At 41.1% G+C, this 26,202-nt stretch overlaps 1 protein-coding gene across 1 annotated transcript in view; it reads right to left on the minus strand.

The window, feature by feature from the left end:
* The window catches only part of LOC115367634 (CMP-N-acetylneuraminate-beta-galactosamide-alpha-2,3-sialyltransferase 1), a 44,764-nt gene that overhangs the window by 8,011 nt on the left and 10,551 nt on the right, over positions 1 to 26,202 (minus strand). The window contains exons 2-3 of the mRNA XM_030063476.1: positions 12,218 to 12,924; positions 8,601 to 8,794 (exon numbers count right to left, since the gene is read on the minus strand). Of these exons, the coding sequence (XP_029919336.1) occupies positions 8,601 to 8,794; positions 12,218 to 12,508 (485 nt within the window). The 5' untranslated portion in view covers positions 12,509 to 12,924. The remainder of the gene's footprint in view (positions 1 to 8,600; positions 8,795 to 12,217; positions 12,925 to 26,202) is intronic.

Raw genomic sequence — 26,202 nt, forward strand, 5'->3', positions numbered from 1 at the left:
AGAGAAAAAGAAATATGAGCAGCTACAGAATACAGGTCTGTAACACCACTTCAGGCAAAGCGCAAAACCAGGTCAGATGATTCAGACACACCAGGCCACATTCTCACTGGAGGAGAGAAATTCTGAGTTGAGGTCTTTTCACTGATGATAAATAACCTGACCAGTGCATTAAAGCAGAGAAATGAAGCCTACAAGGAGGCCTGCCAGAACTTCTAACAGGATTTCTTTCCCATCTTGGGCAACTCTGAAAAAAATGAAACATACAAGTCGGGGTTACAATCTACAACGATACAGATGAGGAATTTCGAGATAAAATCACACAGTTCCTGCAAACTTTCTCTGCAAAATCAGTGCCGTCGCAAAGAACTGACGAGAAGGAGCTGCATAAAGTTTTCCCCAGAGGTGGATTTTGCCCTCTTCCATCTGACATGTGACAAGGTGCTGGCGGGGAAAGATCTGATCAAAACGAAACTTTGGGCCAGCAACTTGACCACTCTGATTTCTCTGACGTGACTTGGTGTGTCAGATGTACTTTAAAGAGATAATTGGAGACTTTGCTCTGAAAAAGAACAGGAGGAAGAGCCAGTAATGAAGGATCATCGATTACAGTTCACACCAATGTTCAGCTGGACGTGACATTTATTGGTTCGGTTCCCACTCTTGTCTAATAGCCTTGTAACACTGCGGCGTGCTTGCCAATGTGGATTATCGACGTCCGTGGCGATGTGTGTTTGTGTGTGTTAGAGCGCTGGTGGTCTGCTTGTGTTTCTGATGTGCTTAAATAAGCCAATTTGAACCTTTGTGAATGTCTTATGCATGCTATTGTGGTTTTCTTTGCTGTTTGAAAACTGAAATACAGCATGCAAACACCTCATGATTCCACCATGTCAATATGTCAAAGCTAGTGTTTCGATTAGTTATTCTTAGTTTGTCCTTAGTTTGTAGTATGTGGTCCAGGCAAAAGAGGAGCCAATTTGTGCAGCTGTCCTGAATCCCTGAGTGGACACCAACTGTGGTTGCTTTCAAGGTTGGAGGGAATTTCCTTTTCTCCTTTTTTTGATTTTTAGTTATTGCCTAGATGTTAAGTTTGTACAGATTATGTAGTACTGTAAGTTACTTAGTATTTTCTGTATTATTTTCCTAAGCCTGGCCGTTTGTTTAATGTACTTTGTTCAGTTTAGTTTGTCTTTATCTACCCCCTTTATGTGTAATGGTCAGCTAGTCTTTAGGTCCCCTGTGTGTCTTGCAGTTAGGTCAGTGTCTCAGTTCAGGTTAGGTTCTCATTTTCTTGAGTTCTGTTCAGCTGACCTCATTTTTTGGCCTAGAACTTTTGTTAAGTGTCTTTGCTTTGGATTATATATGGATTTTTTTATTTATTTATTTATTTTTTTTTTTTTGCATTTGGATGAATAAAAGAAGTTTTTTTTTTTTTTTTTTTTTTTTTTCTAACTAAATCCTGCGATTTCTTGTGCCAGTTTGCTTGGTCCCTCACAGTGAAACCAGGCCAGAAGTCAACTGCCTGAGGATTTTTGACACCATGGACGAAGAGAGGATCATCTTGGAGGTGGAGAAATACAAGAAATTAATAAAATCTGAGCAGGTCAACAAAGTCAAGGAGGCAAAATGCTCTGGTTTCGGTGAGGCATGAGGGCGTTGCGGAGGATGAAACAAACACGTTGCGAAGTCATAGAACGGCACCCAGGGGAATCATTACTGTGATGCTGATGAATGAGTGTTGGTGGTATCTTTAATGTCAAGTCCACACGTCTACCAGGAACATGTAGGATGTTATCTTCTGTTTTAGACCACCATCACCATCTCATTGTTTATTTGTCTCTATGGGGTCTCAATATGCTCATATCCTTGGGCTGCAATATTCCATAACACAGCCCAGTGCTTAAATCTACCATATTCAGACAAACTCACATAGCATGTAATGCCCACACATCAAAAGGTCAGTGGTTTCTTTTCAGCACTATTTCATTTCTTAGTGCGTGACCACTTCACTAATTTAGCTGCTGTTAGCCATACACCCCTTTTACATACCTCACGGTTGTGTGTGCACGCGCGTGTGTGTGTGTGTGTGTGTGTGTGTGTCATAGCTCTATGAAAAAGGCAGGCAGATGTATCTTCTCCAAATGCCTGTTCAGGCTGAGCTGATTAACAATCAGAATGAAGGATGAACACTGTACTCATCATTATCAGATAAGTGAAGCCGTGCGGGCGGGAGGGAACAAGACCAGAGGAGATGGAACTCTCAGGTGAGGTGTTAGAGCTTGTGGCCTTATAATTAGCAGGATTAATGTTGACCCTGGTCTCAGTGATGAGATAGATTGTGTGGGAAGAGCGAGGTAGTGTGCTTGTGCAGCTATAGAGGCCTTGCAGTTGAGTCACAAGTGCAAATAACGCTGACCAGATATGAAAAAGAAATACATCTGAAAAAGATTACTGAGGTGTGGGTGTATGTAGATTGCTATGAGTACAAAGGAAACGTAAGCCTCCCCCCAAAAATTGTTTTGTGTCAAATTTAGGGTTTAGGATGCCCCCCTGCTCTATTATTCCTGCAGATATCTGCACTCGGCACTTGGCATAGCTTGAGATGTCAAGTCTTATTTCCTCCCTTCAAAGGAAGCCATTCTCCACCGCTCACTCTTACACAGTAGGAGAACAACCTCCCCACGCTTGAAAATTGCCTGAGCTAGACAATCCATCACAGCAAACACAAAGCCTTAATTTGGTTTTGGCAAAGTTTCCGCTTAATTGTTATTTCACTGTGCTGCGAGTTGAGTGCTTCCACGGCCGTGCGCTGCGTTACATTCTGCTTACTGTCACTCAGCTACAGCGAGAAGTCTTAAACAAAAGCTCCCTGAAAAACACTTCACCGGCTTCACTGTCACATCCGTGCCTTTTTTTTTAATGTTTTATTTTGGGTGTCTGTCAGACAACAGCTGTTTATTTCGAGCTAGATTTTAAACGTGACAAAATATGACCGAATGTTGAAAAAAAATCTAATTGCACATGGCATACATTGCAGAATGATTGAAGGAAATGTAAATTAGGGGATGTGGAGCCTGCTGGTGAAACTCTCGGGTGGAGGCATAAATTAGACTTGTGTCACAGTAAATGGGATAAAATTCTAAATGACACAGCTAGCCTTAGAACCTGCAGATTAACTAGATGGGTTTATAAAAAGACAGTGCAGGCCTGACCAGGTATTGATTTTTAAGCTGCTATTTTCTAAACTCGCACCAGGTTACATTCACCAGCGGCAAACTCATCAGATCCCAGCCAAACTCAGCATACAAATGACGGTGAACACTGCCAAAGTGTTCGTTTACAAATGCAATCAGAGCCGCAAATGATGCCCAAAAGTGAAGGACGTCCAGAATGGCCACCGGTAACCAGATGGTGAGTGGGGTCTGAACTGGAAACTCTCTGTTCCCAGCAGCAGAAGTTTTCGATAACATCACTTGCACTTATACAGTACGACAGCTCTGTATTTAAATGACATGCTCCTGCCAGCACACATTTTTAGCGTGGGTAACCCAAGTGGGAATTAAAGCACTGAACCTGGCATTGTTCTGTGTGCCATTGAACTACAGAGCGCCACGATGACAGGTGCTGCCACTACACAGAGCAGGCTCATGAAGCAACAGGGCGCAGAGCTTAGACCTACACAATGGCTCAAGCGGAGAAATGAAAATGATGTCTTCCTCGGAAATTTCAGAAATTACCAGCCTTTGAAAGCATTTTTCAAGGTGCGCTGTAATTGTAATAATAATAATAATAATAATACAGCTGCCAGGTTTGAGAGCACAAGCGCTGTTACCCTCCTTTATCTGCCTGCAATCAGAGGTTGCCGATAATTTCGGATCTCTCTTGTCGCCGATGTGCCCTCGGTGGCGTTGGGAATCTTGCCAGGCTGTTTAAAGAATTATTAGTGCTTGACAAAACTCAGAATAGAGCCATAGCTAGAAAGCTTACGTCGGGTGCCTGCTGTTAGCTGTGTGAAAAGCCCTGTTTGGAAACCAATTTCAAACAGGGATTTGGAGCCGCGACTGTGATGTGCCAACCTAGTGCATCTGCTGCGTTTAAGATCCGACTTGATGAAGTTATTTACCAAGGCTTAAGCCGCCATGTACAATATAAGCTCGACTGATGTTCCACCCAACATAGTAAATACGAATTAGAAGACAATCTCCCATCCAAGACAGCCTAATTAAGTCCAAATAAAATATACTGGTGCAGTGATAGTACATACAGTAATACTGTTCTTACAGAATGTCATTAAATGTGATGTGAGTGATTCTATTTGGTTTGGTTTGAAAGAAGAATGTGTGAAGGACAATTGTCACTGGAAAAGTAAAAGAAAAAGGAACATAATATAGCATAACACTTGGGCAACAGTGCATCCCATTAATACCCATCTATTACACATGTATAATGAATTAGGTCGTAGTCAGAAGACACTCATACACACATGCACACATACACACACACATCAACAACACACCCTGTCATTTATAGTCATTAATTATAATGATGTGGCTTACAGTTTCCATAAGACAATACAGATAAAAGAATGTAAACACAAATAATTTAAAAAAAAAGAAAGAAAAAAAAGGAAAAAAAAAACAAAAAACAGGCGGTATTCATAATAAGCCTTTGAACTTGGATATATTGGAAATTCTGGTTTGACCAAGCTTTAATAAGCAGTTCATATAGAAAATATTAGTTGGTTAGGAGGAGTGATTTCAGTGCTCCTTTAAACCGCTGTGGAGACAAATTCAAGAAACAGAAAGGCAGTTAAATTTATATTTTGGACCCTGGGTAAAATATACCAAATTGAGATGGGAAAATATGAGAATGAAGGGGCATCTAAGGAGACAAGAGCTACGTGCGGAGTAAATCTGAAATTACTAATTGTATACAAATATGCAATGAAAAATTGGGGGAATGCTTTTTCGTAAGGAGCAATGAACAAATAAACCAATCTGGAGATGGTCCACTTGTTATTGGAATGTTATTTCTTTTTAAATACGAAGTTATGTGGAAGTTGAGGGGAACAATAATTATATCCTGGCAGAGCTTGAGCTGCCCTCAAGCCTGTTGCCCAAGTCCTATAAAATATTCTAATGAAGATAACATTTTTGTCGAGTGGGATGGCTTGCAATCAAGCACGACTCCGCTCCAGATGTGACGCTCTGGCCAGCGCACAGCACAAACCCAACATAAGTTCTATCATAGAGAAATATTCTGCTAACAGCAAAGCAATGACTCTTGTCTTGGTGCTGTCCCTGTCACCTGATAATTGAATTGGTAGGCAATGCCATGGTGCTGTCACAGCGGGGACTGGCAAAGAAGATAAGTGCCGTAATGTGGCTTTATACAGAGGCGACATGTCACAGCAGGCTGACAAAGCCCACGCGGTGATAAATTAAGAGCCATGCAAGAATACGGCATGAAATTTGCTGTGGAATATTTAAGTTACTTTCCTGATAAGATCATCATGTCGGCTGCGTCGCCGTGCAGCCACCAGAAGGCTCATTTCGCCAAGGAAATTAGTTAGGTTAGCAATCTTCTCCAAATCCTCCTCGCATCTATTCCACAGGTTGAAAACGATCAATTTTCACCGTCAAAACATCCCATTCTTGTCAACACTTTGCAGTGAAGTCGACATTGTGCGTGCAATACAAATAACTTACATAAGGTGCATGGCCTGTTCCCCATTTTCAGAGGATGGAAATACTGCCATAAAATATTTCAGAAAATCCTCCACCGGCCTTTTTGATGAGCCAAACAATTTCAATATTTGATCGCTCTATAGGCCTCCCTGCAACCGCAAAACCTCACACACACACACACACACACACACACACAATCTTATGGATTCATTCCCTCTGAATGGTTTCTCAGTTTTGTTTTAATGTAACCTCCTTATGTTGCATTATTTAATTGAGTCTAATTGGTTTCTGTTGTATTATTCATTCTGCAGTAGTATATAAACATAGTTATACTTTTATTATTTCCCTCACCTGCGCTATTTGCAGCATTTATCATCATTACTATACGCTCAGTTATAATGATTTCATGCAAGCGTGCTCAGCACAACCAGCTTTGTTTGGTGTTTGGCCCAGGTTGGTCTTCCTTATCTGCCCCATGTGTCACTGCTACAGGGGGGATGCACCGTGATGCCGCTATCTCTGTGTGTCCTCAACTCCTAAAGCTACTGTATCTGCACTTATATCTACTTTTCTGTTCCCTTGAATTTATACCGGAAGTCTAAAATGTAAATGTTTATCAGTAATCAAATACAAACTGGAAACGGGCATGGTTTGCACTTGAAATTGCCCTCAAGTGGCGAAAAAACGGCTTTCTAGATTTTTTTTTTCTATATTGGCATATCAATTAATTTGCCTTCAAAGAATTTAAGCTCCGGTTTAAACCCTAATTTAGCATTTATCATCAGTTATTAGTGCTTCAAATAGCCTATCCTTTATAAAATTACATTATTTATAGGCCACGGAGCTCACTTTTTTATCAAAGGAGGAAGCAAAGGCTTTTTTTTTACGACTCAAGTCTATTTCATCGCTGCAATCTGCTGAGCAAACAAGAAGCTTTAGGCAAGGGGCCTGTAAAGTTCAATATTCATAATAGTCTATAAAGGAGGCTTTAGAGGATCTGGGTGGATTGCATGGTGGATATCCAAAAAGCGCTGGTTTTCAGTCTCTGCCCTGCTCAAAATACGTCCACAGTGATTTCTGTGAACTGTAGTTTCTGCACTTCCATATCCTATCAGTATCTTTGGTTAAAAAATATGAGCTAGCTGCAGTCATCGATCAGGACCAAGCTACTGTATCACTCCACTAGCCAAATCAATCATATCCATACAAAAACTATGCAAGATACGGATTAAATTTCTCCAAGTTAGATTATACATGTAGTATCTAATGATAAGTTATGGCTTTGACCCATCCCACCCAGGAGAATTAACCCTATAAAGCCATTTGTATCATATATGATACACGTTTTCAATTCCATTTTTCATTTTCAGTTTAATCAATACTTGACCAAAATACTGTTGTATACCTTTGAACACTTCCCCTGTTCACCCTGGACCATACCATTGGCACTTCAAGTACATATCATATATCATACACTGTTATAGGACTAAATATTTTCAATTTCAAAAAATTGGAATTTTCTGCCAATTCTTTCATAGTTCAGGCTTTATAGGGTTAACCTAACATACATGGTGTTTCTGTTTTTTTATGGAGGAGCACATGCAACTTCCACTCAGAAAGACTCTGTTCCAGCTGAGATCTGAATGCAGAGCCTTGCTGCTATGAGGCAACAGGGCTAACCACTGAGCCACCGTGCTCCCATACTATAAAAGTTGCACTAGGCTATAACATTATTCAATCTCTGCATAATTTTCAATAAGAATTCCAGTGGATACCTCTCAGCTGACTTTACATATTCCACCCTTGCAGTACTCTGGAGCATGAAAAGCTCTCCTAGCTCCAGAAACATAAAAAAAAATGTACAAGTGTCAAATCTGTGATGTGAAAAAGATGTCCAGCCTGGAGCTGTTGCACAGACAACAAATGGAGGGCTGAGTCAGAATAATTGCTTGGCCTTTGACGTCCAAATGAGCTTACAGTTCTGCACCACAAAACATAGCCGCATCCCCCAGAAAATCTTCTTGTTGTGTTTTCCATCTGCCGCCATTCTTTCTCTGCAGAGCTGCAATTGGTGTGAGATTAAAGGGCACGACAAACTCCTCTCTTGTTTCTGGCTGCCGATGAAAACTCTATTGTTTTCATCGGCTGTTTGGTTAAGATAACTTTCTCAAACGCTTCTTGGAAAAACAGGAACAAGGATGTGCGAACTGAACGGAATCTGGGAAAACTTCAACCGCACCTCTGAGCTGGGTGCCATCAGAGGTGTGGCAGAAATACTGTATCTGTATGTGTGTGTGTGTGTGTGAGAGAGAGAGAGCGGCTCCCTGAACAATGTGCAAAACTGCTTTTGTGTCACAGTGAATTAACTGATTTTAAAACAAAACAACTGAACAATTAAAAATCAAAGACAGAGAAAAGATGAGAAAAACTCGAGTTATTGCCCAAAGCACCACAGCTGCATCAAATTACAGAGGAAACACTGTGGCAGCATGTCTTTTCGGAAATATTCACACAAAGCAAGGCACCTGCGCACTGCCGTCTCTCACTCAATATTATTTATTCATATAATACACAGCGTTTTGGTCGGTGACCTTGGTCAGGCATTACCTCATTCATACTTGATTTTGCTTGGCTTTTTTATTCAGGTGTGCAGGGAATCTTCAGCTATTGAAAAATATGCTTATTTGGCTTCTTTTTCAAGAGGAGTTTGCTTATTTGTCTTGCAGAAGTGCAGACAGTTCGAAATAATAAACTGTGGCAATAGAAATAGTCAAAACCTCTCTTCCTCACCTTTGCTGTGGCATTTATTTCCTTCATACTAAATTGGGTAAAATAAATATCACAGCAGATGTATGGGGAAGTGTGTGCCTACTTTTCCCCCTCCTGATCTTTACGCAGAAGTGAGAGCTAAATCACCTTATGATGAGGTCACTGGAGTCGATGAGGCTGCCGTACTGGGATCCCTTGAGGTTCCCAGAGTTCCCCACCACAGCGCAGGTCCTGCAGCGTTCGGGGCTGGCGTCCATGTAAAGCACCTCATCAGGAATGACTTGGAACAGCTCCTCCACCACTTCAGTGAAGTTGGCTGGATGCCTCTCTGACTGCAACCACTGGTGACACAGCAGATACAAGCCTCAGTGTAAGCTCCGGCTCTAGGGCCACTTTAAGCAGAAGTGATTGAACAAGGGCAGTGGAGCTGGCATTGGGCTCAAGACACCGAGCACATTTTCTGAAATAACCTCAGGGGCGGCTTAACTCCGTATGCAGGACCTCGCCCTCTTCTTGTGGCAGCGCTTTGCACTCAGAGAGGGAGAGAGCAGATGAATGCAGTCTAAGGTCTATGTACTGTGCACTGTTACATATTGTATGGTGTCAGCTGGCAAAAAAAAAAAAAAAAAAAAAAAAAAAAAACATACAGAGCATAAAAAGATAGATGGTCAGCACAGTCAGATTTCACACATTACACAAACACACACACAAATGTGCAAAGAAAAACACACATACTCAGGCATCTGGCAGACTGGTGTAAAATAATGATAGTAATGATGATGCTGATGCGAATAATAGTAATAATAATAATAACAACAACAACAACAACAACAATAATAATAATAATAATAATAACAATAATAACAACAACAACAACAACAATAATAATAATAATAATAATAATAATAACAACAACAACAACAACAACAATAATAATAATGATGATGATAGCTATTATTTTTTTTTTTTTATCGCTGTTGTTGTTGTCCTGGTTTTCAGTGGAGAGTTTTAGTGTCTCATGGTTTAAATAGTATTTCAGAAGATTTTCCACCCTGCCAGAATAATTCTGAGGAAACCACTGAATATGTTTTTGGAAGGTTTTTGGCATGAAATGGCCAAAATTAAGGGTATTGAAAATGGGCACAAAATATTGCCTCAATGCACCTTCAATCCAAGGATATCAGTTTCGGTATATCGGTTAAGCCTGGGCTGGAATTACCGTACTTTATAACCCTGATGGCATTTTCGATGGGAAACTGATGAGAAAGCCGAAGCCGATTTACAGAAATTAAATGTTGGCCATGTGGCCACACAAGCTTCGTCCCATCTGCAAGAACACAGGAACACCTGGAGGTCACCCCCTTGCCTTGTAGCCCGAACCATCTGGCTGGGCTACTGTTATATGTGACATTTGCCTCATCAAGCTCCCTGTGAGAAGCATATCCTTAAATGAGTAGTGACAGGAGGCAACCTTGCAGTAATTTTTCTATTCTTGCCTCTAATTGGACATGGTGTGAGGTGAATGTGATAACAACCAAGGCACTGGACTCATTCCAGACTAAGAGAGGGTAACTGTGTCACATAAATTTTGTGAATGGGCCTTTTTCATTCTCCATGCCACTCTGATGATAGTATATAGGCTGCATTTTGGTTTAAAACAATGACGTCAAGCCTTGTTCATCATCAGTAATATAGTCAAGGCATGACTTCTGCTGAATAAGAAAGTGATCTTAAAAGAAACAAGCACAAGCTTTCTGCCGCTGGTGCCCCGTTGGCCTGGTACGTGCCAGGGGAATGAATGTAGAGGGCAAATGAGGTTTCTTTATTTTGGCCTGAGGGTGGAGCTACAGGAAAGCTCATGAGGTCACCAAAGTTGACGGGGTTCATCCTCTGGGGAGCATGGGTGTGCTTTCCAAATTTCTTGGCAATCTGACCAACAGATTTTGAGATATGAGATTTGACATTTTGGCCTGAGGGCGAAACTAGAGGAAAGGTAATGGGGTCATGAAAATCAAGAGGGATCTTCTTTTGGGAAGCATGAATGCACTCAAATATCAAGCTAATTACGCACATTTTGAGACATCTTGTGTGGAGAGTTGACATTGTGGCCTGAGGGTGGTGCAAGAGGAAAGGTCAAGAGGTAACTGAAAGTGACAGGGCTCATCCTCTGGGGCGATTATGTGATGATGAGGTGCTCATCAAATTTGATGGCATGGATGGACATGCTTGGGCCTCGTCTGTGCTCATCTCTTATTTGTTACCATTTTCATGACTTCCAGGTCAAAAAATCAATCTTCTGATCGAAATAATTGATGAAATTTGGACGTTGTTTATATGAAATAGGAAACTAATTCACACATTTTACTAATCTGATCACAATCAGTGCAGCTGTTTTGTGAAAACCTCCAAGTAAAATAGGCTAATGATGGATATTTGATGGATATATGTAATGTTTTCAATCCTGGATAATTGGCAAAACAAACAGAAAAAAGCACATTCATGAATACATTTGTGATTACTGCGAGAGAAAGAACGATTTATAACCACTGGTTTCAATGTTTCAATGTCAGAAAATATATCAAAGGTTATCAAATATCCACTAATATGCTATCTCTACTCAGGTCACGTAATGTAACCCATAGCTAAATGCAAGAAGTTTACATCTCAGCATTAAGCTGACAACTCAGGGTTGTCAGGAGGCATCTTGGGAAACAGAGGAAATCACTAACTTAAGTAGAAGCAGACACGGGCAGTCGAGAAAAACCGGGAACATCAAAAGCCCTCATCACAAAATAACTATTGGAATGCACTGAACATTATAAATTGATGATGTAAAACAGTGTAACATTATCTGAGGGTGGATTTTTTTTCCACCCCCCATTTCAGTCCCTCTCTGTCTACCTCAACTAGACTGCAAACTGCACTCGGCAAAGACAGGAGCAGCAGAGAGGGAGGAGCAGCTAGGAAAGAAATCTGATCACGAAAAGTCAAACTGAGGTACAACATGTCTTTTAGTTTTTTAACCCCAGAATAAAGACAGTTGTTGATTTAGCGCCGAATACATAAACAGTTCAACATACATATTTATAACCTCCTTGTATGTGGAGTATGTTACAGATGACCTACAATATAAACATTGACAACCAACACTTCAAGAAAATATGGCGTAGTGTTGCCAATCCCTTTAATGAAATCTACACTACATTTCATTATGAATGAAAGGCACCAGCATACTATCATGTTAATACTAAATGATTGCACTAAGTTGGACATAATTCAAAGGCTAATTAAAGTTATTGTATATATCTGGAATGAGCATGTTTACATCACTGTGCTCAGTGTATCTGCTGATGTTTGTAGAAGCATAACGGATAACAGATGGCAAAGATTGTAAGTGTATGAAGGGGTATGGTATTGCATATTAAGGAAAAATTACAGAATGCATTCCTCTTTTCATCTATGGATTAGGAACGCGTTTTGAGAGAAAGCAACAAATTACAATTTCAATGTGAACAAACTGTGCGTGGGAGTTTGCTTCACAATTCGATCCTGGTGAGGATCCCTTGGATTCAGAACGATCAATGTGGCAAAAGCAAACACCTCTCGAGAGCTCTACAGCAGCGTGTGATCTCTGTTTTTTTATTCATGATTTTTTTTTTTTTTTTTTGGTGCCTCATCTGCTCACAGAGGCTGAATGTGCAATTTTTTTTTATCCTCTGCAGCATGGCATCATAAATCCCCTAAGCACACCCTCTGAATCTTACCTGCCACCACCTGAAGGTTTCATCAGACAGGACGCTGTTCTCTCTTGTCATTAATGGGTGAATGGACTGGTTGAAGTGCTCAGTGAACCAGGGGTCATCCTCCACCTCCGTCATACACTGGTGGCAGGCGCACAGACCTTTGGAGAAAAAGTTGTCCGAAAGGCGGAACGCGTACTTGAAGAAGTAGAGCGACGGGTCACGGAACGTGTAACTGAACAGAAATGTTGTAAATGTGATGATGCAAAACAGCAGCACCAAAGTCCTGATTTTCCTCCGCCTGGGTAGAGACATGGCGTCGCGGTCAAAATCAGTTATCCGAGAACTTGGGGAGCACAACAGACAAAAATAGAGTCAGTGATAAGTCAAGAGTCCAGGAGGTGTGAGGAGAAATGCGTCCCTGTTGACCGCATGCTGCAAATGGTTCAAATCTGTCACTGACATCAAATGAGCATACCCTGTTGTTCTTATTTTGCAGATAAAAGAGCATTTTGTTCACGAGGGTCCTTAATAAAATCCATCTATGTGGTTCCCATGTGGACGCGCTGCTCTCATCTAAACCAAAGGCTGGCTGTTCCACTGTGGAGGACGACCCAGCGTGCTTCTGTCAGCTTGATGGTTCCTGGTTAAGCAGATTCACTCGTTTTCCCAGTGTTGACTCTGTGGGGTCAGTGACTGATATGCCATCCATTCTATGTATAATGATCCACCTAAAAAGCAAACAGGGCATTTTGTGAGAACACACACTGGGAAAATTGAGGATAATGACAGCCTGTGAAACTGTAATAGCATTTAACTTTAAGTATCAAAAGAGCTGGAAACTGTACTGTAATGTTCCTGTAATTTCACAATGCTGAGGGCTCCAGTGTTACACTGTCACCGTGTATACATGATCATGCTGCCATTTTCTATGCGCGTTTGCAGAAAATGTCATATTTGCAATGTTTTGGTAAAATGTTACATTGCCCTGTTTTTCAGTGAAACTGCACAAGGTGACTCACAAATGCATAGCTTTCCGGAGAGAATGTCAAACAGCAAAAGATGACTTTGTGGCGAGACACCCAAGTGGCAAGAGGTGCTCAAATGACTGTGAAAGTTATTTCTGTGTTCCTGGAAACAGATAAGCAGGCACCTTCAAATAATTTGCCCGTGTGTTTAATGACTCACATATCCCACTGGCAGGAATATTTAATGTAAGCTGATGCATACAGAGGTAACTTTTTTTTTTTTTTTTTTTTATAAATAAACTAAAAACTGTAAACAGAACATGCCTTAGTTTTCTGAGACAAAAATGAAAAGGCTAACGTGAAGAGATGCTGGTTCAAATGTACATTCACAATCTTCACATGTATTCAGAGGTATCCTGTGTTGTGCAGCTGTTTTGCCCTTTGCTTGATTGACTCATCCAATCTGCCATATTAAACGGATCCAATTCAAAGTTTTAAAGTGTGTGTACATCAAGAGGTGACATCACACAGCATGAAAAAGATGTTCCACCTACTATAGCCCCTATATACACTACTGATTTACTCTCCATAGAAACATGCTGGAGTCAAAATTGCCAGAAATGTAGTGCTCAATAGTGGGTAGACACTTAAAGATTTCACAGGAGTCATTTCTGAGTCTTCTCTTGAAGATAAAGCAGGTAGACCGCCCGGGGTTTCATTTTTGACATGAAAAGACCACCTCTGCCTTCACACGGGGCCTGGATTTCATTTTGACACGCAGCTGTGCTTAGGATTCCACAAATACTTCCTATATTTAGCTAATACCAGATCCACATTCAAGATAAAGCACTATCATCACAACACAGGACGGGAAATATATTACAAAAACGAACCCAGAGATATACGCGACCTGCCCTTTGGTCTTAACAATTTTTGAGTGAGCAATCTATATAGAAGATTTGTGCAAAACTCTATTACTAAAGGAGAAAGGCTGCATGTCGTTCCTGATTAGAAATTGATCAGGTCATTCAGATTCCACCCTGGAGGGAAGGAAAGCGGATTGGGTTTAGGGCCGACGGAGCAAGAATATTCAGAGGCACGGCTTGTCTGTTGATTTCATTCTCACAATCAGAGCAGAAAAACAAACTCTGCAGCCGTTTATCAGCAGCGTGGCCGATGTGAGGAAGGCTGAGAAGCCGTCGTCTGTTGCTCAGAGCTCTGTGCCTCATAGTAGACGGTACATTTGCATACAACAAGAGGTTGCCGATTGTTTAAGGCAGCAAGTTTGACAAGGATATCTGGGGACACTTAATAATGGACACTTCAGTGAACACTTGTATGAGAGAGGCTGTTGACTGCACTCGGTTTGAAGGCCTTGGCGCTGAGCGAGGGGCCAGGTAGACGAGAGAACGAGCCGGATGTATCGGCAAACAGATGGCGACTCCCCATGTTTGACAACACACAAACCATCATCTCGTTCCCTGACCTTGTCCTACTGAAGGTTGGCAACTCTGCGCTGATCAAAGTTCGCCGAGCTGAGACAGCAAAGCGTCTGTTCAGACTTCAGAGAGCAGCAGAGAGACAGAGAGAGAGAGAGAGAGAGAGAGAGAGAAAGGGAGAGAGAGAACGAGGGGGTGGCTAGCAGTAAGGGGAAAAAAAGTGTGAGCTGTGATTTTCACCCTAATCTTCAGTTTTGAGAAGTCATCAACTTTGCGGGATGTAGTTACAGTAAAGTGTTTTTAGTTTGTGTTCTGTGGAAATTGTTTTTCTGTCTGGCTTACCTCTGCTTCTTGCAAGCAATTTCAGAGATCAAAACTCTGCAGTTGTGAAACCCCTCCTTTTGTATTACATGCTGGGTAAAATGTGCCTTTGCTGAGCCGAGGCAGTATCCTAGCTAAGCTGAACCCAGGTTTCCAGTTTCAGTGCAGCTTAACCCTCCATGAAATAATACCTTGAATCTGAGTATAATAATTCATATCGTTTTTTTCATGTTTTGTGATTGTCCAATCCATAGTTGTGACCATGAGTAATGTAATGCCAATACCAGCAACCAGAAAACTAACACCTGATCCTCTGCTATTATCAACATCCAATATCTCAAACTGTGTGGTGCAGAATGAATAGCAGAAGATGTTAAAGGCAACGGAGAGGAAGCCCCGAGGGATTTTGTGTGAAATTTCTGTTTCATGTTTTTTTAACTAATGATATCACTAAAGAATAGCAGATGAAACAGCACCAGGTTTTGGGTTTGATGGTATCACAGCTTCCAGTCTTTGTGCTCTACATTTCAGCTTCAGTGGAGAGGTTTTTTTTTTTTTCAATTTCCCAAACATTGACTTTCAGTCAGTCAGTGCAGTTGTTCTCCACTTAAATGAAAAGCAGCACATGAATGTGTTTCCCATTCAAGCACATCAGGAGGATTCTGGGGGCATTCGTAACTTGAAAGGTCACCTAGACAGATTGAAGGTAAAGGTATTAATTTTTCACCATTTTTTCAAATACATCATGATCCAAGGTAAGAATTTTGAAAATAAATGCAGGTTCGTTAAAGCTGAATTAAATATGAATGGCCCTATTTCTGTTCAGCATGGCCACCAGTGCAGGGGAAATTTTGGTGAGGCCCAGTGATTGCTTCTCCTTGCCTGGGTGCATTTGGTGCTTTGGTTATATGCCATGCACCGAGGTGGGTGGAGCGGTGCAGGAGCGGGTTGTTATCTATTCAGTGGCTCACTGCAATTTTGGTGCCATGGAAGTGCGATTTGCACCCACCAGTGCCTGCCTGCGTACCAGGTCAGCAATGCTGCACACCCAGGTTGTTTGTTATTTTCATCACTTTGGTTGTCAGCGGCACGTCTGACTGCACATCTCCAAAATCATGTGTTATGCTTGTCTGTTTTACCTTGATAGGTATCTATGGAGATGGAAAAAAAATGCAATATATGGTTATGCATTCTAAAGTACCCGTGGAGGTGGGTAAATGATCACATAAACAAAACTGCTGTGTCATGGTCCACAAGGAAATCATATCAACCCAAATTTATCCGTACCCAGGAACTCAGAGATTGTATCTGCACTACGTTCAAGGGTGATTCAGTTTGATTTGGAAAATGCTGGAGAGACACATATGACGAGCTAATGTGGAACTTTTCATGCAATTCCAGCAAGTCTACACAATCTAACAGAGCACTTTCTTGAACACAATAAAGGTAAATTGGCTAATTTAATATATATGACCGCTGTGGATGCAAACATCACTTGGCTGTGATACATTATTTGTCTATGACTATTTTAAAAGCTAAATGATGGCTTAGCAATTAGCAGTAAATAACTATATTGTTTATTCTATTGAGGGAAAAGCGAGCATAATGGCTTTTTTATTCCATGATATTGATTTATCCATGTATTCATTTACAGAAGACAGGGACAAGGAGGGTGGAGAAAATAGTTTGCAGATGTACCACCCTCTCTCTCTCTCTCTCTCTCTCTCTCTCTCTCCCTCTCTGAGTCACTCACTCACTTAAAGAGTCATCACCAAAATGGCACTGCACCGTGCAATCTCCTTAAAGGGAAGGATAAGAGGGTAACTGATTGGTGGAGTCAATCCCAGCCCTGAACACAACCACTGATAACATATTCATCTCCATCCCAGCCCACTGCCACATGCACCACACATCTTGTCAAAATGACGACCTCCGTGCACTGGGCATTTAGTTCAAATGCTGCAAATTAGCCCGATAAGATGGATTTCAACCATTCTTTAGTGAGGGGAGCCAATCAGGATCAAGTCCAGTTGTGATGTACTTCCTGGAGTTAGCCTGAAAAAACAATGGACTTTTGAAAACTTTTAATGAAACTTAAGTAAAATCCAAATTTAACTTTCCTCATTTAGTATCTTTAACCTTTTGCATCTACAAATACAGAAACAACTGGCTTCCTATAACAATGAACAACTTAATTGGCTGCAATGCCATTTCACAGATGCAGACGTACTGGATCAGTTTGTCAGATCTAGTTAATTTAACCGAAGGTGGAAGTTATGACAAAACATGAATTGCAGTGATGCTAAATAAATCCCCTGTGTGCAAAATTAGGTTATAGTCCAACCTCAGCCGTCAAACTCTTCTTCCTAAAACAATTTTCTTTGCTCTGTGTCCAGCGTCTCGAAGTAATTTGGATAAAAATAAAGATATCAAGGCACTGGTGCACTGACAGAACAAGTTGTGTTAGACGTGCATTAGACTACACTACAGGTAAGTGCACTGCATAATACTTGGACACACTGCACGCATGGGTGATAATGATTTTAATGTAGTGTCCAGCGCTGGTCTGGCCTACAAAATGCTGGGACAGAATACTGCGTGTGGACATCATAGACTCACAGACCCACACAAACCAAACATTCACTGGCAGCGACACAACAGCACTGCTTGACCACATACACACCCACTGGCTCGCCTCCTGTGCCATCAGGTCTGCTCGTAGCACGTGCAAGAGCGGACATGGGGCATGAGCATGAAAAATGAGAGGATGGGTGCCCCAGAATCTCAGCAATAACTGAATTCATCCACTGTGTGTGTGTGTGTGTGTGTGTGTGTGTGTGTGTGTGTGTGTGTGTGCACCAAATGCTGCAGTGTTTGCATTTTTCTTTCTATTGCTTTTTGCACGTCCTGATTTTGTTATGCGGTCCAGGCTCTCATACTTTGCATGACACCCCAAAGAAACTGTCTCCCATGTCCAATCAGCATCAAGAAAAAAAAAAGTGGTTAAATTCATATTTCAGTCTCAAGGTAAGGTGTCACATTTTTATAAATAACTACACATTATGTTAATCAATATTAATCATACAGCTTGCTGTTTGTAATAGAACTTTACTGCAGAGGCAAAATTAGAAGGATTTGCACAGATAGTAGTGTTGGCACTGTGCTGTGACATTGAAGCAGCTGGTAACCACAGCCAAATAAATCATCTTAGCCACTAGCCAAACTTTATCCCACCCTATATAACTGTCACGACTTTGGTTTTTGATAATAAATCACATGTTTTTGGGTTGCTTTGTGGGGTTAGTGATCTATAAAGGTATTTGGAGAGGTTGTTGGGTGTTTCCTGTGGCATTTGCAATATTTCAAATATTGCAAACCACATTCAGGACAAATAGAGGGAGCAATGCATTTCACTACTGCTCTGTGAAATTTCCAAAAACCCCACTGATCGGCCTGAGACGGACGCTGCATTACTCATTTGTTCGTCCATGTCCTGTGGCATCTGTCCTATTTCAGCCGCTGCTGATTGGATTTGGATGAAACTTGAGAAAATGGTGCATCTCACCACTGCACTCCTGCATTTTTCTACATGACACAGACTGGCAGGGGGGCTACATTTACCTATGAGAACATGGTGACATATTTGCTACTGATGGGCTGTGAGGGGGCACTGCATCATTTGAGGGGGGCTGTGGCTCCTTTGTGGATCTGGTTGAAGTACTTTGTGTGAATCACTGCGGTGATTGCTATTGTTGTCTGCAGTTTATACTCATCACTGATCTTGCCATTTGCACTTACCAGACATTATATCCCTACCTCTGGAATCTCCTTGTTATTGCCCTTAGGGTTTACTGTTATTACTGTTGATGCATGTAAAAACACTTAATTAATTTGCAAGGGCACGGCAGCTGATTGTATCTCTAATTTTAATATTGCAAAACCCCCATTTACTGCATTTCTACTCATTACTGCAGAGTCACAGCCATTACTTCGTTCATACCCATCTATATACCTGCAGTTGCCGGGAGCAATAAAGTTTCCCCTGTGTGTTCAGTCCCTGTGAGACTGCCTCATTCACCTCGGCCTGGTGTTACTGAGCACAAGCCCAGGCCAGTGCAGGGTGAGATTTTTCCCTCACGCTGGGATGAGAGGCAGGCTCCCCCATGCCACGATACAGTCTGTAAGGCTGACAAAAACATCTTGTGCCCATGCTTCCCGTTTTGAACTGTAGTATCAAGGCCATAAAATATGATAATTTATCATTTCGTGTTTAAGTAATGCAATTCCAGAATCCAGTTGGCAGTTTGCGGGGTGAATCAGCAACATTTAATTGCCACTGCTACACAAAACTGATATCAATGACTTCACTGTTGTACCACCACAGCTTTTCAATTTGGCATATTTTGTAACAGTGCCAGTCTAATTATGAAATATGCTGCTGATCAATAAATGACAGATAAACTTGCTGATTATTTGTGTGGGAGCTGCCTTATGAGATTAAAGTGAAATGAGGCGAAATGGGGCGGGAAAAAAAATAGGGCTCCGCTTTCTTCTGACATGTAAATCAGGAACAGGGTGGATGAATTGCTAAATTCGATGGAAACAACTGAAATGTGTAGCAGCACAGATATGGTAAATATTTCATGGTATCTACACAAATACTGCTATCAATAAAAGGGAAATGAGGTAAATTCAAGGAAAAGGCGCAAGCAAAAATAAATGAATATGGTAATGATATATTACAAATATCAGTTTAACAAGTAGTTATCAGGCCGCTATTTGTCAGAACTTTTTTGTTAAGCTAATATCAAATGCATATTGCATATCAAGAGGTAGTGTTTATACAACGATGGATCCCATACTGGGAAAGCAGCAGTCGTCTGCAGCGCAACAAAACCAAGGTGACGGTAAAATCTCCATCATTTGATGAGACCATTTTGCATGCAGTCAACTATTTTTTTTCCCCTGCTCTTCCACTGATAGCGAGATGTAGCCAGGGAGAGAATGTAAAGCAGCTCTCACTATTGATGCATTTTGTCAAGGAATTTCTCCTTCCAAAATGAGACGTCTGCCCCATTAATCATGAGCATGGAGGAAAGCGTGGCGTGCCTCAACAGTCCAATTGCACTTCTGTCAATACACAGTTCCTTGTGTGTCCCATGGCACTAAGGATTTTTTCCCCCTATGTTTCTGATCTCTTTTAACAGTCTTTCCAACATCCCTTTAAACTAGTACTGTTTTATTCCAGTTTAAAAACTTCCCAGTCTTATATAATTATAAAATATGAACTAGAAAAGGAGCTAAGCAGGCATGGTAGAGCCTTTGTAATATGTTATAGAATATTTACTGATGTTAATAAATCATATGATAATAAAATGGTTTAAAGTGTGGGACAATCTTAGCTATAAAACCTGTTTCAAACACCGTTTCTCAAACAGTGCCAGCAGTCCTATCCTACTGCATCTTACAAGGGCACTTGCTTTGTTATATTTGTGGCAGCCTTTATTCAGACATCAGGCAGTTTGGCAGGTCTGTCATTACAGTGCTGACATCACTTGGGTGGAAAAGGGAAAAAGTTTACAGTGGCAGTGCAGAGTAGAGTGTGTTTTCTATTGGGTTTCTTTTTTTTACAGGCTGTCAGTCAGATGTCAGATCCACTGAGGAATTCAATCTTTCCCTGTTTGCTTTCCTGAACTGCTTTTGCAGTTTGAAAAAAGAAAGGGAAAAAAAGAGGTTCTGTCAAAAAGTGTGAAGGTGAACATCTTAAAGCTTGATGTGTTCCACTGACGCACAGCCAGTGGGTAAGAGTTTTACTGCCCCACTGCACAAAATGACCATAACATATCAGCAGGGGTTGATAGGGTCAATGATCATCACCATTGACTCGACAATGACTTCACCAGGTGCTGAGATTTTTCTGGCTTTCAAAACTTTAATATGCGTGCCAATTAAAGGGCATCATAACTGCAGTGGATGAGCAGCAGCTGTGCCAGAGACCCGCGGAGGAGGAGACCAGCTCCATCAACGCTGTTGCAACCAGCAGAGGCAGGTGAAGGTCATAGATCACTCAATGTCCGTTTAAATGAAGACGACGATAATGCTGGATGTTAAGAGCGTTCACTTCCAAAATTAATTTCATTTCATTATGATGTTATTCATCTCAATGGAAATATAAAAACTCCTACACTCCTACTGTCAGCGTCCTATTCAAAGTCAATGAAGAGGCTTGCTGCTTTTGTGTGAGGTCATAGGAATATCATAAGAAGTCTGTTAAAGGCTGGAATTTCCCTCTAAAACTGTCTTCCTGGATGTATCGTTCTAGATTAGTTTACTTAGCTGACGCCCCCTTCTCTCATCCAACTATGACTGTCTACCACATCAAAGAGCCCAGTCCTTTTCACATTTTCACACAATTGCAAAGCCTGTATGCTGTGAACAGATGGATTTCTTGGGAGACTTCTCAGATACAGTTTGTGGGATTAAGACAGGGTGTATTAACAAACCTGAGCTTCCTCAGGAAGAACAGCCAGCTCTGTCCTTTAATCTACTGCCACGGTGTTATCGGACCATTGCAGGTTGTTATTAATGTGAGACCACAAGGAGATGGAACTGGGCTGCCATGTGAACAGTGACTTGGCCTCCTGGTTCTGTCAGAAATTTTGTTTTTTTAGCCATCACACCACAGAGTCCGTTTGTATCAGCTGGTCTATCAGGCAGTCAAACACTTTCATTTTCTCAATCAATAAATTAAAAAAAAAAAAATAAATAAAAATCAGTGGTACAACTGGACACAAGTCTTTGGCACAAACAAACCCCTATCCCATTCCCTGTTATGTATGGTGGCCTGTAAGTGGCAGAAATTACAAAGCTGCATTTTCATGAGAGGGCTGGCTAATTTGAGCTTTGAGATTCTTCTTGCGCAGAGGTAACTAAGCAAAATAATGCTACTGCTTTGACCTTTGCTGTTTTCCTCTTTGCTGCTGAATTGAGAACCTGCTTTTCATCTTATGTCTTGCAATGCTGGTGACTCATAGCACTGCCTTCCAATGTTGAACAGTTGAAAATGCCAATAAGTAAGGTGGAGAGATTGAGAGCATCTTGAAACGTTACAAGGCAGGAAGATTATGCTCAAACCTGATTGTCTGTGTTTGTCTAAATATCTTACGGATATTTAGGGGAGTTTTGTAGGACGCCAGTCTAGGAAACCTGCACAAAAAGCCCCAATCACATAAGAGATTGTGTGCCTAGAAGTGGAAATGTTACCCAGAATTGGATATGGTTCTGTGAACTTAAAAATAATTTCCTGGTGTAGTATGCTGTGATAGTATATCTCGCTAAACAAAATAAGGACTCTACAATAGTATATGCCACATTTGGTACTTGTTGATGTTGAGCTGCAGGTTGTTCTCCTTGCCTCCTGGCTGCTCACCAGGCTCCTAAACCCATCTTTGCTCTCATCAATGATACATCCTGTTATTGAGGTGTCATCAGCGTCCTTCTTCTAGGTGGGATGACATGAAGCTGAAATCTAAGATAAGAAGACAAACAGGGGAGATAACAGGATGGCGCCTTGGGGTGCCCCATGGAATCACACCAAGCATGGCCTGTCGGTGAGATAGTCTGTAATCTGGGACACCATAGGGGCACCCACCCACATTGCCCAGGGCTTATCGCCCTGCAAGAAGGGCTGTATGCTGTTAAAAGCACTGGGATAAAAAAAGATCCTCGCAGTCCTATCAGAGTCATCTAAATAGCAGTGAGCCCTGTGGAGCAGCTAGATGATGGCATCGTCCACCCGGCAGTGACACTGGAAGGCAAATTGAAGGGGCTCCAGCAAATGTCACGTAAGGCTTTTGGGTCGAGGGCCAACCTGGCAAAGGTCTTACGAATGGGAAATGTACCACTGCTCCAAGTACATTTGCATCTGGGTAAAATGCAAAGGGGATTTTTTTCTTGCTCACTTGATCTGATTTTAAATTTTTATTGAACCATGAAAAATACATTTGCATTTCATGTTGGCAAATAAACATTCAACTTGCACCACTGAGATTTGTTTTTAACTGGGAACTTGTTGCATGCCTTCCGGAAAAGGATGGTGCCATTCCCCTCTCTGCCGCTAACCAGTCCATTTTCCACAAGTCAGTTGCTGAGAATTTTTTTTTACACTGGTGCCAATATTTTCTACTGAACCAGGGTGTGCACACGGTTGGTTTCTGATCAAAAACCACTCCCTTTTCTGCTTTTTTTTTTTTTTTTTTTTCAACCCGGAAAGCATCAGAAATAAAACTCCCTGGATATCATTTCTCATAAATCACCTTTTTGCAGCTGATAAGGACAATATATTCACATTCATCAGTGAATATTTGACAAGTCAATGAAAATAAGACGAGGGTGAAATGCAAAAAAGAGTCCTAATTACTTCGCCCCGCATTTTTAATTTCATGGGCATTTTCTGAACTTTCAAGGGCATTTTTGCCCGAAGCTCCTATTAATTTTTTTGCATTACATGTATGCAAATAATTTGATCTTGACCCCATTAACCCCAATATTCTGACTACAGAAATTGCTATATAAACACCTTTATCAAATCATGCAGGAACTGCCTTTCTGATCAAAGTATGGAAGTATGGAGTATGTAAACACTTCATTTTACTTTTGTTTTTTTCAGACTGTGGTAAAGTCAGCTGGCACATACCCTGAGGGCCCTTGCTCATACACTTCAGTGCATTGGGTATTTCTGTTTTAAATGGATGATGTAGAATAACCACAGACTGTTTATATTATAATGCGTATGCATGTCCCTTGATTGAATACATTTTCACCTATTTGATTTCTCTGCAGCTCCTTTTGACAACAGCATCCTTCATGAAATAAGGGATCAATGCAGGGAAGACAGAGCCGATATCTGAGAGGGCAGACATCTAAAATGTGTATGTGTCAAAGGGCCTTTGTGCTTCTTATATGTTTTGAACTGCAGAGCTTCAAAAGGCAATGTCTGCTTCTAATAACTCGACCATATTTCTGAGCATTTCTGTGTTACACACTGCATTTTCATATCACTCGAATGTGCCTTTACTTAGCATACAAAATTATTCATGACAAAAAGTGAGCATGTGTATGTTGCTTCACTTGGATTGAGTAATATTTGAACTTCTTCCTCTAATATACTTGTGGGAGTCTCGCCTCTAAAGTTTCCTTTAACATTTCAAAATGTTGGGTGGATACTGAAGTTGCAGGGGCTCATGATGATACTGTACACTTTTCGCTCTCCGAGGATACATGTTTGTCAGTGAGGCCTCCCTCATTACTTTGTCGATTCCCACATTACCAGCCTCACTCAGATTGCCAGGCTGTATGCTATGCTGATCAAAGCCGGCAAAACTGATGGTGCTAGCAGTTTTGCTCGATAAATTATGAAATACACTGAATTCTATTAATCTTTAAAAATGCATTGCTGTCTATGAAGCATACCATCTCATTTGCTCCTGCAGCCACTTGCCAGCTAAATATCAACTAAAATCTATAGGCAAAAAATGGCTAAAATCTATAAACCAATGCCATCTATGATCTTTAATAGAATCTGCTTTTTGGTAACTGGAAAGTCATAACGTTGGAACCATTATAAAAGCCCAAACTAGTTAAGAAAATCTGCCTGTGCCATTTTACAACTACTGTATGTCTTTGTGGGAGTGCGCTGAGCAACTTTCCTATCAAATGGACAGAAAACACATTTCCAGAAGCACCTCAGCTCTAATCCCTCTAAATAACTGCCTCTTTTGGGTACAACATTTATGAGCATTTTGTGCACATGGCACACTGTGGACTAACTGTAATTTTGTTGGAGTAAAAGGATCAAAATTGCTATCCAACATGCAGTCCCAGCTGTAGCTCTGTACTATGTTTATAGATACAGCTGTAGCTGCAACACAGTCAATATGCAGTATTTTCTTATAAGAACTTCTTTTTTTTTATATGTTGTATTTTACAGCGCTTTGGGGAATGGGTGGAGGCTGTTTTTGTCTTTGTTATGATTTAGATTTGTCTCCCTGAAACCGAATTTCTGGGGAATTTCTTTTAATTATGAGATATCAGCTGGAAGGGTAAGTCATAGCCACTAGAGAAGCACGGAATGTATTTTCTCCCAGTTTGGCAGCACCTCTGTTTTTGGCATGCCTTACCTTCCCGGAGTTCATATACTCCGAATAAAAGTATCCATCAACAATGTACTCTTAATAAGCACGGTGCTTTAAGGTTGCATCAAAGGTTTGTTTGAGGACTGTAGAGGTTCCAACAGAAACCCTCAGAGGCTGTTTTCCAGCCGTTTGAAGAATGGTTTGCCAGCCTACTTACCTTTCTACTCAAATTAACTTTTTATACAGCTCCAAAAGGCTTATGAAACACTTTTAAGTCTGCGGTCTGCAGTTTGTTTGCTCGAGTTTCACGCCCAGGCCCAGTTCTGTTGTGGTATGAGGTGGTGTATGGCATCCTCAGATAGTGTTTGCATCTTCTTGGTTTAAATTTTTTTTGTTTTTATTTTACAATGCAGCTCATACAGCCACTGTCAAACATACAAAATGACCGGTGATATGGTGGTAAACAGAAGGTGGGTAAATTCTAATGTCTTTTCAGTGATCATCCCAAGGCAAACAAAAACCTATTCAAACCTATTTTTCTCCTTAAACTACCCTATCCTCATATAACTTTCACCAGTTTGACTCTATGCGCAGTGATGTGTACTATGAGTTAGGTGTTTAGATCCACTACATCGCTGCAATCAGTTTTATATAATACACCCAGTGACAAAAATTCAGACTACTCTGAAGTGCAGCCATGCCCATCCCATGAGCCCACCATGGGTTAGAAAGTAGTCGTGGGCAACGGGGAGTCTCTGACGCGCTTTGATCTGGTGACAGTACATCTGATCATGTCCTATGTGTGAAAGTAGGCGATCAAAACAGCAGAGTCTCTAAGTGCCGTTAACAATTGACCACACCAGTGATCATGTGCTACAAACTTGCCCAAACTTAGAGATTAAAAGCTTTGGTTGCTTTTATTCAAATGTTCAATTTTCTTTTAATCACACTTCAAGCATGCCTCGTCTCAAGTCCAGTTAGGCTCCACTGGACATTCCCATGCACTGTCACAACCATTTGTGTGAGGGGAAAAGTAGGCCATGGCCAGTGAGTGATGTGTATTTTTTAACCGGTTCTCTCCATAGCAAAAGATTTGATGACTGAGGCCGAATCTGGGGACGCAACATTGGATTGAGGCCCAAGAAAAA

This window comes from Myripristis murdjan, chromosome 11 (assembly GCF_902150065.1).
Source record: "Myripristis murdjan chromosome 11, fMyrMur1.1, whole genome shotgun sequence".
Classification (NCBI taxonomy): Eukaryota; Metazoa; Chordata; class Actinopteri; order Holocentriformes; family Holocentridae; genus Myripristis; species Myripristis murdjan.